This window comes from Oncorhynchus keta, chromosome 22 (assembly GCF_023373465.1).
Source record: "Oncorhynchus keta strain PuntledgeMale-10-30-2019 chromosome 22, Oket_V2, whole genome shotgun sequence".
NCBI lineage: Eukaryota > Metazoa > Chordata > Actinopteri > Salmoniformes > Salmonidae > Oncorhynchus > Oncorhynchus keta.
In genome coordinates this window covers 44,174,486-44,186,982 of record NC_068442.1, presented here as the reverse complement: position 1 = coordinate 44,186,982, position 12,497 = coordinate 44,174,486, and the positions used below count along the sequence as shown (strand labels likewise).

Here is a 12,497-nt window from a genome sequence, read left to right as displayed (position 1 = left end):
GAGAAGTGCATTTATTTTGTATTTTTGTCCAAGCACTACACAGCTGATTCAAATAATCAAAGCTTGATAATGAGTTGATTTTCTTTTTTTTTTTGCGGATGTGTAGTTCTAGGGCAAAACCAAAATATGCACCCAGGGTGTCCATTGACCGAGTTTGGAAAACCCAGTCTTTAACTGGCTGTGAACCTATAGAGAGAGAGAGAGAACAGTCATCACAAATTGTCTCAATACCACTGCATTCCTTTTCATAATGTTAATGTGAAAAGCTGAGAATGCTCACAAGAGGGCAGAGTATGTCAATGGTTGGTGTTCCTCTTACCGGTGTGTCGAACCGTCTGCCACTGTGTAACTTTTCTGAAACTTGACATGCACTACTTTGTAGTGCTGCTGCTTTTATCTTGGGCATATTCATTTCACATTATAGTATATATAGTGCTTTAGTTAGAGGCGCAGACGCCATGTTTTACTACCAAGCAAGGCTTCTAGGAAAAGGAGAATTCCTGACCACTGTTTTGTTTGAATGCTCCTCCGATACTTAAAATAGTTTGATTTTACTGACATGGCATTACCTTGCAGCTGTGCTAGTTCTGTGGATGTGCATACTGCCATAAGATATGCATTTAATTAGGATCCCCATTAGCTGTTGCCAAGGCAGCAGCTACTCTTCCTGGGGTCCAAACACATTAAGGCACTTACATATACAACAAAAGATAAAACAGTACATCATATAACATTAAAAAGTCACAATTGTGTTATTGTACAATTATTTATTTCTTAAACTTAGAAATAACAAACATTCAAGACTGCTTTAAACAAACTGTACATTTATACACAAAGTAGATTTGACTGTGTTCCAGAATATGTAATGTATGACCAGCCACCACCCCTCCATTTACCTTCTAGAAATATCTTCAGACAATCTTAACAAATAAACAAGGCATTTCATCCACTGCAAAATTATATATTTTTCTACATTTCAGTCCCTAGTAGATTGAACAATGTAGAAAGAGGCTGGCAATTCTGGACTAGGTTATGTCTTAGTTGGAAATGTGTCCATTTGGATGCATCTGAGTCCATGTGGAATCTGTTGGGCATGGCTGTAGGAAGCTCTTGTTTTGTTACAGAGTTATGACTGACAGTTGTTCTAGAGCAGTAGAGATTGTTTTCAATTGTATTGTTTCCTTTAGAACAGAACAAACTTGTAAGGAATGGATGCCACTCCAGAATATTGAGATACATCGCCCGTATAGCGATAACCAGGGTAGCATCGGGTCCTCTATGTCTCTGTGTAGACGGAGGACATCTGGCTCAGACTGCGGTCGAAGCTGTTCACCTGGAAGAAGATGCTCTCCTCTGGGCTGGAGGAGAACTGGCACTCCCCTGATCCTTGGAGGTCCTGTGCCAAGCTGAAGCCTGGGGTAGGAGACCACTGAATTAGACACACAATCAAATTTGATGCTACACTGTTTAGTGCGTGGGGAAATAGTTGGCTTGATCAACATACAGAAATAATTCAATTATTGATTTTAGTGCACACACACTTCTCATTCAATGAACAAGGGGAAAATAATGACAGAGAAACAAGACAGAAACTGTTAAGAGGAGAAGGAGGAAGCTGAGGTGATCTACGCCAGGTTTCACCTGCAGCAGAGCCACTGCTGGTACTCGACATGTGGAAGCCGTTGTTCTGGTGGGAAGTGTAACCATGTGAATCCGCTGGTACATGAACACCACTCACAGACTGTTCCATTCTGTACGAGTCTCCAAAATGGAAGCAGCTCTGAAAGCTGCCCTGGTAATCTACAGAGAGAAGGGAGGAGAGGATCAAGCACAGAATAACTAGAATGGACAAAGCCCCTTGCACCACTACAATTTAACTGGAACTCTCTAGGGAATGCTCAGTATGGACACTGGACCTATAGTGGCTTGCGAAAGTATTCACCCCCTTGGCATATTTCCTATTTTATTGCCTTACAACATGGAATGAAAATAGATTTTTGGGGGGTGTGTATCATTTGATTTACACAACATGCCTACCACTTTGAAGATGTAAAATATTTTTTCTTGTGAAAGAAATAAGACAAACTGATGCTATTTCCTCCTCTGACACACACTATTTAATCTAGCCATCTCAGGGTGGCTCTTCTGCTGCTGTAACTAAATAAAAAACGTTATTATACACGTTACACAGGGATGGGGAGGGATGGGCCTGCCGCTGCAACAAAAGACCACTTGAGCATGCGTAACTATTCACCCCCCCCAAGTCAATACTTTGTAGAGCCACCTTTTACAGCAATTACAGCTGCAAGTCTCTTGGGGTATGTCTCTATAAACTTGGCACATCTAGTCACTGGGATTTTTGCCCATTCTTCAAGTCAAAACATCTCCAGCTCCTTCAAGTTGGATGGGTTCTGCTGGTGTACAGCAATCTTTAAGTCATAACACAGATTCTCAATTGGATTGAGGTCTGGACTTTGACTAGGCCATTCCAAGACATTTAAATGTTTTCCCTTAAACCACTCAAGTGTTGCTTTAGCAGTATGCTTAGGGTCATTGTCTTGCTGGAAGGTGAACCTCCATCTCAGTCTCAAATCTCTCTGGAAGACAAACGGGTTTTCCTCAATTTCCCTGTATTTAGCGCCATCCATCATTCCTTCAATTCTGACCAATTTCCCGGTCTCTGCCGATGGAAAAACACCCCCACAGCATGATGCTGCCACCACCACGCTTCACTGTGGGGATGGTGTTCTCGGGGTGTTGAGAGATGTTGGGTTTGCACCAGAATTTTCCTTGATGGCCAAAAAGCTACATTTCTGTCTCATCTGACCAATGTACCTTCTTCCATATGTTTGGGGAGTATCCCACATGCCTTTTGGCAAACACCAAATGTGTTTCCTTATTTTTTTCTTTAAGCAATGTGTACGGCTTAAAGTGGTCCTATGGACAGATACTCCAATCTCCGCTGTGGAGCTTTGCAGCTCCTTCAGGGTTATTTTTGGTCTCTATGTTGCCTCTCTGATTAATGCCCTCCTTGCCTGGTCTGTGAGTTTTGGTGGGCGGCCCTCTCTTGGCAGGTTTGTTGTGGTGCCATATTCTTTATATTTTTTAATAATGGATTTAAATGGTGCTGCGTGGGATGTTCAAAGATTCATATATTTTATAACCCAACCATGATCTGTACTTCTCCACAACTTTGTCCCTGACACGTTTGGAGAGCTCCTTGGTCTTCATGGTGCCGCTTACTTGTTGGTTCCCCTTACTTAGTGGTGTTGCAGACTCTGGGGCCTTTCAGAACAGATGTGTATATATACTGAGATCATGTGACACTTTTAAATAGATTGCACACAGGTGGACTTTAACTAATTAGGTGACTTCTGAAGGTAATTGGTTGCACCAGATCTTATTTAGGGGCTTCATAACAAAGGGGGTGAATGCACGCAGCACTTTTTCGTATTTAATTACATTTATTTTAATTTTATTGTAAGTCATTTTTTACATTTCACTTCCCCAATGGACTATTTTGTGTATGTCTATTACATGAAATCCAAATAAAAATGTATTTAAATTACAGGTTGTAATGCAACAAAATAGGAAACGGCAAGTGGGATGAATACTTTTGCAAGGCACGATAGACTTAGGTCCAATGAGAATACCAATTTCAGTCATTCTATTTCTATCGGGTCAAGAGGGGAGGGGAAAGAAAAGTGTCTGAAGGGGGCATTCATTCTGACCAAACAATACGGAGTGATTATGTTTGTAAACTGATTCCATACATCAACTTGAAACATTGTGTGGCTTCGAGCTATTATAACGCTACATTTGTGTTAGCGCGCTAACTCTTCCAGTTCCTTCGTGGTAGCATTTGCCAATTGTCCCCCTTCTATTTTTGCACTCTAAGACCACAGGAGTCATGATAATGTGAAAGCAGCCATTTCTGGAGCACTGTACGCAACTCGCTGACCACAGCGCGGTTTCACAGACGTCCATGCGTAGATCTTTAACAGGGAAAGCTGTGTTTAAGGTATTAGCGAGCAGGTCTGCAGTGACAGCTAGCTAGAGCAGCCTTAGTGGAGCTCGGAGAGAGAGCGAGAGACAGCTGACTACAGAAGGCAGTGTTTTTTTTTTGTTGGCTAATTCAGAGCAGAAGAGGTTCCTGCCTGTGGTTTCTCCTGCTCTGTCTCGCTAACTGCAATCTTCTCTCTTTGCTCAACGCCAAACACTCTAACAGATCCATGGGCTGCGTCCCAATTCTCCGACACGGCTTCCTCCCCTTGTATCCTTTCATGTTCATATGGTGGTAAAGTGTGAGGATTAGGCCTATTCAATGGAATGGAATGTTTTAAAGGTGCAGTTACAACTGTATTTGATTCTTTTCTCTTTTCCACACGAAATAAAGTTGTCAGTTCCATAAAAGTGGAAATGGGGCGTTCAGAGAGTTGCAGACAGAAATCTATTACATAGAACTGCTGCATTATCTATCCTACATGACAGAAAGTTTAGTCAGTTGTGTAATACACTGAGTGTTCAAAACATTAGGAACACCTGCTCTTTCCATGACAGACTGACCAGGTGAATCCAGGTGAAAGCTATTATCCCTTATTGATAAACCCACTTCAATTAGTGTAGATTTTATTTATCTTTATTTAAACAGGTAGGCCAGTTGAGATCAAGTTCTCATTTACAACTGCGACCTGGCCAAGATAAAGCAAAGCAGTGCGACACAAACAACACAGTTACACATGGAATAAACAAACGTACAGTCAATAACACAATAGAACAAAAAGTTTATATACAGTGTGTGCAAATTAGGTAAAATAAGGGAGGTAAGTAGTGGTGAAATAATTACAATTGAGCAATTAAACACTGGAGTGATAGATGTGCAGAAGATGAATGTGCAAGTAGATACCGGGGTGCAAAGGAGCAAAAAAATAATAACAGTATGGGGATGAGGTAGTTGGATGGGCTATTTACAAGATGGGCTATTTACAAGATGGGCTATGTACAGGTGCAGTGATCTGTGAGCTGCTCTGACAGCTGGTGCTTAAAGTTAGTGAGGGAGATGAGTCTCCAGATGAAGGGGAGGAGAGACATGGATTGTGTATGTGTGCCATTCAGAGGGTGAATGGGCAAGACAAAATATTTAAGTGCCTTTGAACGGGGAATGGTAGTAGGTGCCAGGTGCACTAATTTGAGTGTGTCAAGAACTGCAACACTTCTGGGTTTTTCACACTCAACAGTTTCCTGTGTGTATCAAGAATGGTCCACCACCCAAAGGACATCCAGCCAACTTGATACAACTGTGGGAAGCATTGGAGTCAACATGAGCCAGCATCCCTGTGGAAAGCTTCCGACACCTTATAGAGAGTCCAGGCCCCAACAAATTGAGGAAGTTATGAGGGCAAAATGGGGTACAACTAAATATTAAGGAAGGTGTTATTAATGTTTTGTGCGCTCAGTGTATACATTTCTGTATTCAACCAATGCTCGGAGGGTTCCAGCCAACTAAATTGGCCTGTTGGTTAGCTTGGGTTGAGAGAGGACAGACTGTGCTGGTCTGATTTTACCGTCGCTGGCAGCCTGCTGGTGGTAGTGAGAGTAGGGCTTGTGGTGGGGGTGGAGGTGCTGCTGTTGCTTCTCCAGAGGAGGAGGGGAAGTGCCTGTACCCTTCATCCCTGGGGAGAGGAGAGGACCTGACACGCTGGAGGAGAGAGCGAGAGAAAGAGAGAATTAATTGTCTAATTTCCCCATATTTTGAAATGATCAGATGCTGAAGTGCATAAATACAATGATTTACTATTTATACACACTGACAACTGTGGTTTCATATTTTTTTATTTTAATCAAACGTCTTGTTTGATCAAAGTGCTATGTACTAAGCAGCATTTATCTAACCAACACACTGGAGCAGTTAAAGGATCTTGAATGGCCCTAATAGTATGCTGTACTGTATGTTGTCGGGGGAATGGAAACTTCAGCTTCCCACAATCCTCCATCTACCACATCATCTAAAGTCAACAAACACCAGAGCATGCATTCTATTGAAAGCCCCCCGTGCCTTGTGGCCTCGGAGGAGAAAGCCTATTCGTGTTTAGGCATATGAGCATGACATGTTTGTGACATAGCGTACCCCAACTGCTCGGGGCGGGCGAGCAACAACTAAGGCTTTCTGGATTGCGATTAAATAAATTAAGCTTTGTCCGTGGTGGTATTAGACACAGATGTGTGCAAACAAATCTTTATAAATGTTAAGCAGAATAGCTCCAACTAGACGAGACTGTGCCAATACCCAAAAGATCTGTGGAGTGTATTGTTCTTCAGGGTACACTTCAAAGAGTCACACTTTGCATTGAGCGCACCAATTTTCAGAGAGGAAGGAAAACAACAACAAGTGGGATGAATTGCTTTTTAAATCAGAGTTATAACTAACAGATGGGATGTTTCCAATCTTTCCAATTAGAACCATATAGACGTAGGATTTGAATTTGAGCCAGTTTACTACAGTAGGAAAAAAAAAATCCTGCATTAACAGGAAATGTGAATTAATATGCAGATTATAAATCATGGACAATTTATTTGTAGGGGTTGATACAATTCAGGTCTGAAATGTTAAAACCACAAACTTTAGAAGCCTTTTTAAACCTGGAACACTCTACAAGTTTGCATTTCCTGCTGTGTCCTGCAACAACAGGATGATCAAATTAAGATATGGCATCTGTAGTTACGCTGTTAGGACGTTGGAAAAACCTGCAATCAACATGAAAAAAAAAATCAATGGAATTTGGAGGGTTTCATTTAACTACGTTATGAAAGCAGATTGTCAATACACTCCTAGAAAAAAGGGTGGTATCTAGAACCTAAAAGGGTTCTTCAGCTGTCCACATAGGAGAACCCTTTGAAGAACCCTTTTTGGTTCTAGGTATAACCCTTTCCAAAGAGTTTTTTTTTTAATATGGAACCCAAAATGGTTCTATGTGGAACCAAAAAGGGTTCTCCCTGGAAACAGAAAGGGTTTTCCTATGGGGACAGCCAAAGTGTAGGACACCACATCCTCTTCTGTAAATAATGTCACAGGAACCATCATTTGTCATCCATCTATCCAGTCTTATATTCAGAGCTATAATGCAACTCCCCCTGTATTTCGTTGTTGAACAGTCAATAATGTGAAGACTATAACTACAGTACGAGTATCAATAATGTGAAGAATATAACTACAGTACGAGTATCAATAATGTGAAGAATATAACTACAGTACGAGTATCAATAATGTGAAGAATATAACTACAGTACGAGTATCAATAATGTGAAGAATATAACTACAGCACGAGTATCAATAACGTGAAGAATATAACTACAGTACGAGTATCAATAATGTGAAGAATATAACTACAGTACGAGTATCAATAATGTGAAGAATATAACTACAGTACGAGTATCAATAATGTGAAGAATATAACTACAGTACGAGTATCAATAATGTGAAGAATATAACTACAGTACGAGTATCAATAATGTGAAGAATATAACTACAGTACGAGTATCAATAATGTGAAGAATATAACGACAGTACGAGTATCAATAATGTGAAGAATATAACTACAGTAAGTATCAATAATGTGAAGAATATAACTACAGTACGAGTATCAATAATGTGAAGAATATAACTACAGTACGAGTATCAATAATGTGAAGAATATAACTACAGTACGAGTATCAATAATGTGAAGAATATAACTACAGTACGAGTACCAATAATGTGAAGAATATAACTACAGTACGAGTATCAATAATGTGAAGAATATAACTACAGTACGAGTATCAATAATGTGAAGAATATAACTACAGTACGAGTATCAATAATGTGAAGAATATAACTACAGTACGAGTATCAATAATGTGAAGAATATAACTACAGTACGAGTATCAATAATGTGAAGAATATAACGACAGTACGAGTATCAATAATGTGAAGAATATAACTACAGTACGAGTATCAATAATGTGAAGAATATAACTACAGTACGAGTATCAATAATGTGAAGAATATAACTACAGTACGAGTATCAATAATGTGAAGAATATAACTACAGTACGAGTATCAATAATGTGAAGAATATAACTACAGTACGAGTATCAATAATGTGAAGAATATAACTACAGTACGAGTATCAATAATGTGAAGAATAACTACAGTACGAGTATCAATAATGTGAAGAATAACTACAGTACGAGTACCAATAATGTGAAGAATATAACTACAGTACGAGTATCAATAATGTGAAGAATATAACTACAGCACGAGTATCAATAACGTGAAGAATATAACTACAGTACGAGTACCAATAACGTGAAGAATATAACTACAGTACGAGTATCAATAATGTGAAGAATATAACTACAGCACGAGTATCAATAACGTGAAGAATATAACTACAGTACGAGTATCAATAACGTGAAGAATATAACTACAGTACGAGTATCAATAATGTGAAGAATATAACTACAGTACGAGTATCAATAATGTGAAGAATATAACTACAGTACGAGTATCAATAATGTGAAGAATATAACTACAGTACGAGTATCAATAATGTGAAGAATATAACTACAGTACGAGTATCAATAATGTGAAGAATATAACTACAGTACGAGTATCAATAATGTGAAGAATATAACTACAGTACGAGTATCAATAATGTGAAGAATATAACTACAGTACGAGTATCAATAATGTGAAGAATATAACTACAGTACGAGTATCAATAATGTGAAGAATATAACTACAGTACGAGTATCAATAATGTGAAGAATATAACTACAGTACGAGTACCAATAATGTGACGAATATAACTACAGTACGAGTATCAACAGAGTGTAAAGTCTGGCTCTGGGTGAGATCATATCATGCCTTTTGATTGCATGTAAACCAAATTGGTTTTCTTCTTTGCTCCAAACACACACATTCTTCAACTACAGTCGAGACCAGATAGATATAAACCCCTCCATAAGCGAGAGGCCTAATTTCCTCACAAATATTTAACAGCCATTTAGTATCCTCTTCCAGTTGCATTTCTGGAATGCCAATACACAAACTGTTGCTGTGTTACTATGTGCCGTGGATGGATGCATATGGTTTGCAGTACGAGCTCTGTGAATGTGATGACAGAGAGTTGCTGGAGGCGCCATATCCCTCAGATGACACAGCTCTAACCTTGTGAGAGAGCTAGCTCAGTGACAAGGTCAGGACCCACCCAGTGCTAAGACGCTACCTGGTAGACACTTTCTACACTCCACAGGAACAGATTAATAACCCCTAAGGTTGATGTCCCATGCCCCCGTGGAAATTCAATTAGCATAGTAAAAAAAATCCCCATAAAAATGTGTCAGTTTAAGCTAGAGATATCTGTTTTTTGGCATTGGATGCATCTCAATACACCGCCTCCGCCTATGTAGCACTATGAAAGGGGGCAGACCTAGAGCAGTGTTTGTCAGACCATGAGACATCCTATGTAGCACTATGAAAGGGGGCAGAGCTAGAGCAGTGTTTGTCAGACCATGAGACATCCTATGTAGCACTATGAAAGGGGGCAGACCTAGAGCAGTGTTTGTCAGACCATGAGACATCCTATGTAGCACTATGAAAGGGGGCAGAGCTGTGTTTGTCAGACCATGAGACATCCTATGTAGCACTATGAAAGGGGGCAGAGCAGTGTTTGTCAGACCATGAGACAGCCTATGTAGCACTATGAAAGGGGGCAGAGCTAGAGCAGTGTTTGTCAGACCATGAGACATCCTATGTAGCACTATGAAAGGGGGCAAAGCTAGAGCAGTGTTTGTCAGACCATGAGACATCCTATGTAGCACTATGAAAGGGGGCAGAGCTAGAGCAGTGTTTGTCAGACCATGAGACAGCCTATGTAGCACTATGAAAGGGGGCAGAGCTCGAGCAGTGTTTGTCAGACCATGAGACATCCTATGTAGCACTATGAAAGGGGCAGAGCTCGAGCAGTGTTTGTCAGACCATGAGACATCCTATGTAGCACTATGAAAGGGGGCAGAGCTAGAGCAGTGTTTGTCAGACCATGAGACATCCTATGTAGCACTATGAAAGGGGCAGAGCTCGAGCAGTGTTTGTCAGACCATGAGACATCCTATGTAGCACTATGAAAGGGGGCAGAGCTAGAGCAGTGTTTGTCAGACCATGAGACATCCTATGTAGCACTATGAAAGGGGGCAGAGCTAGAGCAGTGTTTGTCAGACCATGAGACATCCTATGTAGCACTATGAAAGGGGGCAGAGCTAGAGCAGTGTTTGTCAGACCATGAGACATCCTATGTAGCACTATGAAAGGGGGCAGAGCTAGAGCAGTGTTTGTCAGACCATGAGACATCCTATGTAGCACTATGAAAGGGGGCAGAGCTAGAGCAGTGTTTGTCAGACCATGAGACATCCTATGTAGCACTATGAAAGGGGGCAGAGCTAGAGCAGTGTTTGTCAGACCATGAGACATCCTATGTAGCACTATGAAAGGGGGCAGAGCTCAGCAGTGTTTGTCAGACCATGAGACATCCTATGTAGCACTATGAAAGGGGGCAGAGCTAGAGCAGTGTTTGTCAGACCATGAGACATCCTATGTAGCACTATGAAAGGGGGCAGACCTAGAGCAGTGTTTGTCAGACCATGAGACATCCTATGTAGCACTATGAAAGGGGGCAGAGCTAGAGCAGTGTTTGTCAGACCATGAGACATCCTATGTAGCACTATGAAAGGGGGCAGAGCTAGAGCAGTGTTTGTCAGACCATGAGACATCCTGGAAATTGGTATTCTCACCAAATGGTCTGTAGTGTCCGAACGGTTTGGCCTACAAACTATTATTCAATGTGTTTATACGGGCTAATAGCAGTAAAGCACCAATTGTTTTTTCATCAAATATTTTTTTTATACTTCAAGGGGTCTTCAAAATCGCTAAATGATCCTTGGTATGACCTTCTTAAACCCCTCCCCTGCCCCCGCTTAGACAGGGCTTGGACTAGGGGGTTACAGGCACAGCTCCCTTTAATTATTATTATTATTTTTGGAACTTACCTGGTTAAATAAAGGATAAAAAAAAGAAAAGTGATAGAGATATGTGTCAAAGATAGTTATTTAGAGTGTGACCATGTAATATTTATCTATTTGGAACCTATCCATGCATTAACCAAACCCCCTCTCTTCTGCCTCTTGAGCTTAGAGAGCCACACACCTCTCCACTGAAGACACCCAACGCAGTGTCGAACCAACGTTGTCTCCCTGCATAGCATTAGCACTTTGCGCGGCCCCAAGCTAGCGGCGATCATGGTTAATCCGTCCGCTGGCCATGTGTTTCTACAGAGAGCGGCACTCCCCCAGGAGGTGCTGTCAGCACAAACTCAGGAAACAGTTATACTGTTCATATTTTTACAAGCAGCCTCTATGTGCAGCTAAAGTGAATCATAAGCTAATCACTGCCAGCTGCCGCCTGCGCTCAGGCTCAAGGAATGAGGGGAATCTTTCATATGCTGCACAGAGTATACATTTCTCCCCTGGTATTCACCTTCCCTGTTCATCCTCCTTCTCCTCCTCCTCCTCTCTTGACAGCCTTTTTCCAGGCAGCCAGCTAGCCACCCCTTCCTTACCCCTTCTGTTGTGAGAGTGTGGTTGACCCCTGACTTCTAGGTAGATTGACAGAGTGACTGCTACCAGATAGGCTATTGACTGAGATCAGGATGGACAATGAGGGCAAGGGGTGAGATGTTGGAGTGAGGGTTTCAGATCAATGATGAGGGCTAGGGGTGAGATGTTGGGGTGAGGGTTTCAGATCAATGATGAGGGCTAGGGGTGAGATGTTGGGGTGAGGGTTTCAGATCAATGATGAGGGCTAGGGGTGAGATGTTGGGGTGAGGGTTTCAGATCAATGATGAGGGCTAGGGGTGAGATGTTGGGGTGAGGGTTTTAGATCAATGATGAGGGCTAGGGGTGAGATGTTGGGGTGAGAGTTTTAGATCAATGATGAGGGCTAGGGGTGAGATGTTGGGGTGAGGGTTTTAGATCAATGATGAGGGCTAGGGGTGAGATGTTGGGGTGAGGGTTTTAGATCAATGATGAGGGCTAGGGGTAAGATGTTGGTGTGAGGGTTTCAGATCAATGATGAGGGCTAGGGGTGAGATGTTGGTGTGAGGGTTTTAGATCAATGATGAGGGCTAGGGGTGAGATGTTGGGGTGAGGGTTTTAGATCAATGATGAGGGCTAGGGGTGAGATGTTGGGGTGAGGGTTTTAGATCAATGATGAGGGCTAGGGGTAAGATGTTGGTGTGAGGGTTTCAGATCAATGATGAGGGCTAGGGGTGAGATGTTGGTGTGAGGGTTTTAGATCAATGATGAGGGCTAGGGGTGAGATGTTGGGGTGAGGGTTTCAGATCAATGATGAGGGCTAGGGGTGAGATGTTGGGGTGAGGGTTTCAGATCAATGATGAGGGCTAGGG

At 41.6% G+C, this 12,497-nt stretch overlaps 1 protein-coding gene across 1 annotated transcript in view; it reads right to left on the bottom strand.

Moving 5' to 3' along the window:
- Nucleotides 1-68: 68 nt before the first annotated feature.
- Nucleotides 69-12,497, bottom strand: part of LOC118401541 (zinc finger protein GLIS1-like) — a 202,686-nt gene continuing 190,257 nt past the window's right edge. The window contains exons 9-11 of the mRNA XM_052475299.1: nt 5,565-5,698; nt 1,642-1,800; nt 69-1,413 (exon numbers count right to left, since the gene is read on the bottom strand). Coding sequence (XP_052331259.1) covers nt 1,277-1,413; nt 1,642-1,800; nt 5,565-5,698 — 430 coding nt within the window. The 3' untranslated portion in view covers nt 69-1,276. The remainder of the gene's footprint in view (nt 1,414-1,641; nt 1,801-5,564; nt 5,699-12,497) is intronic.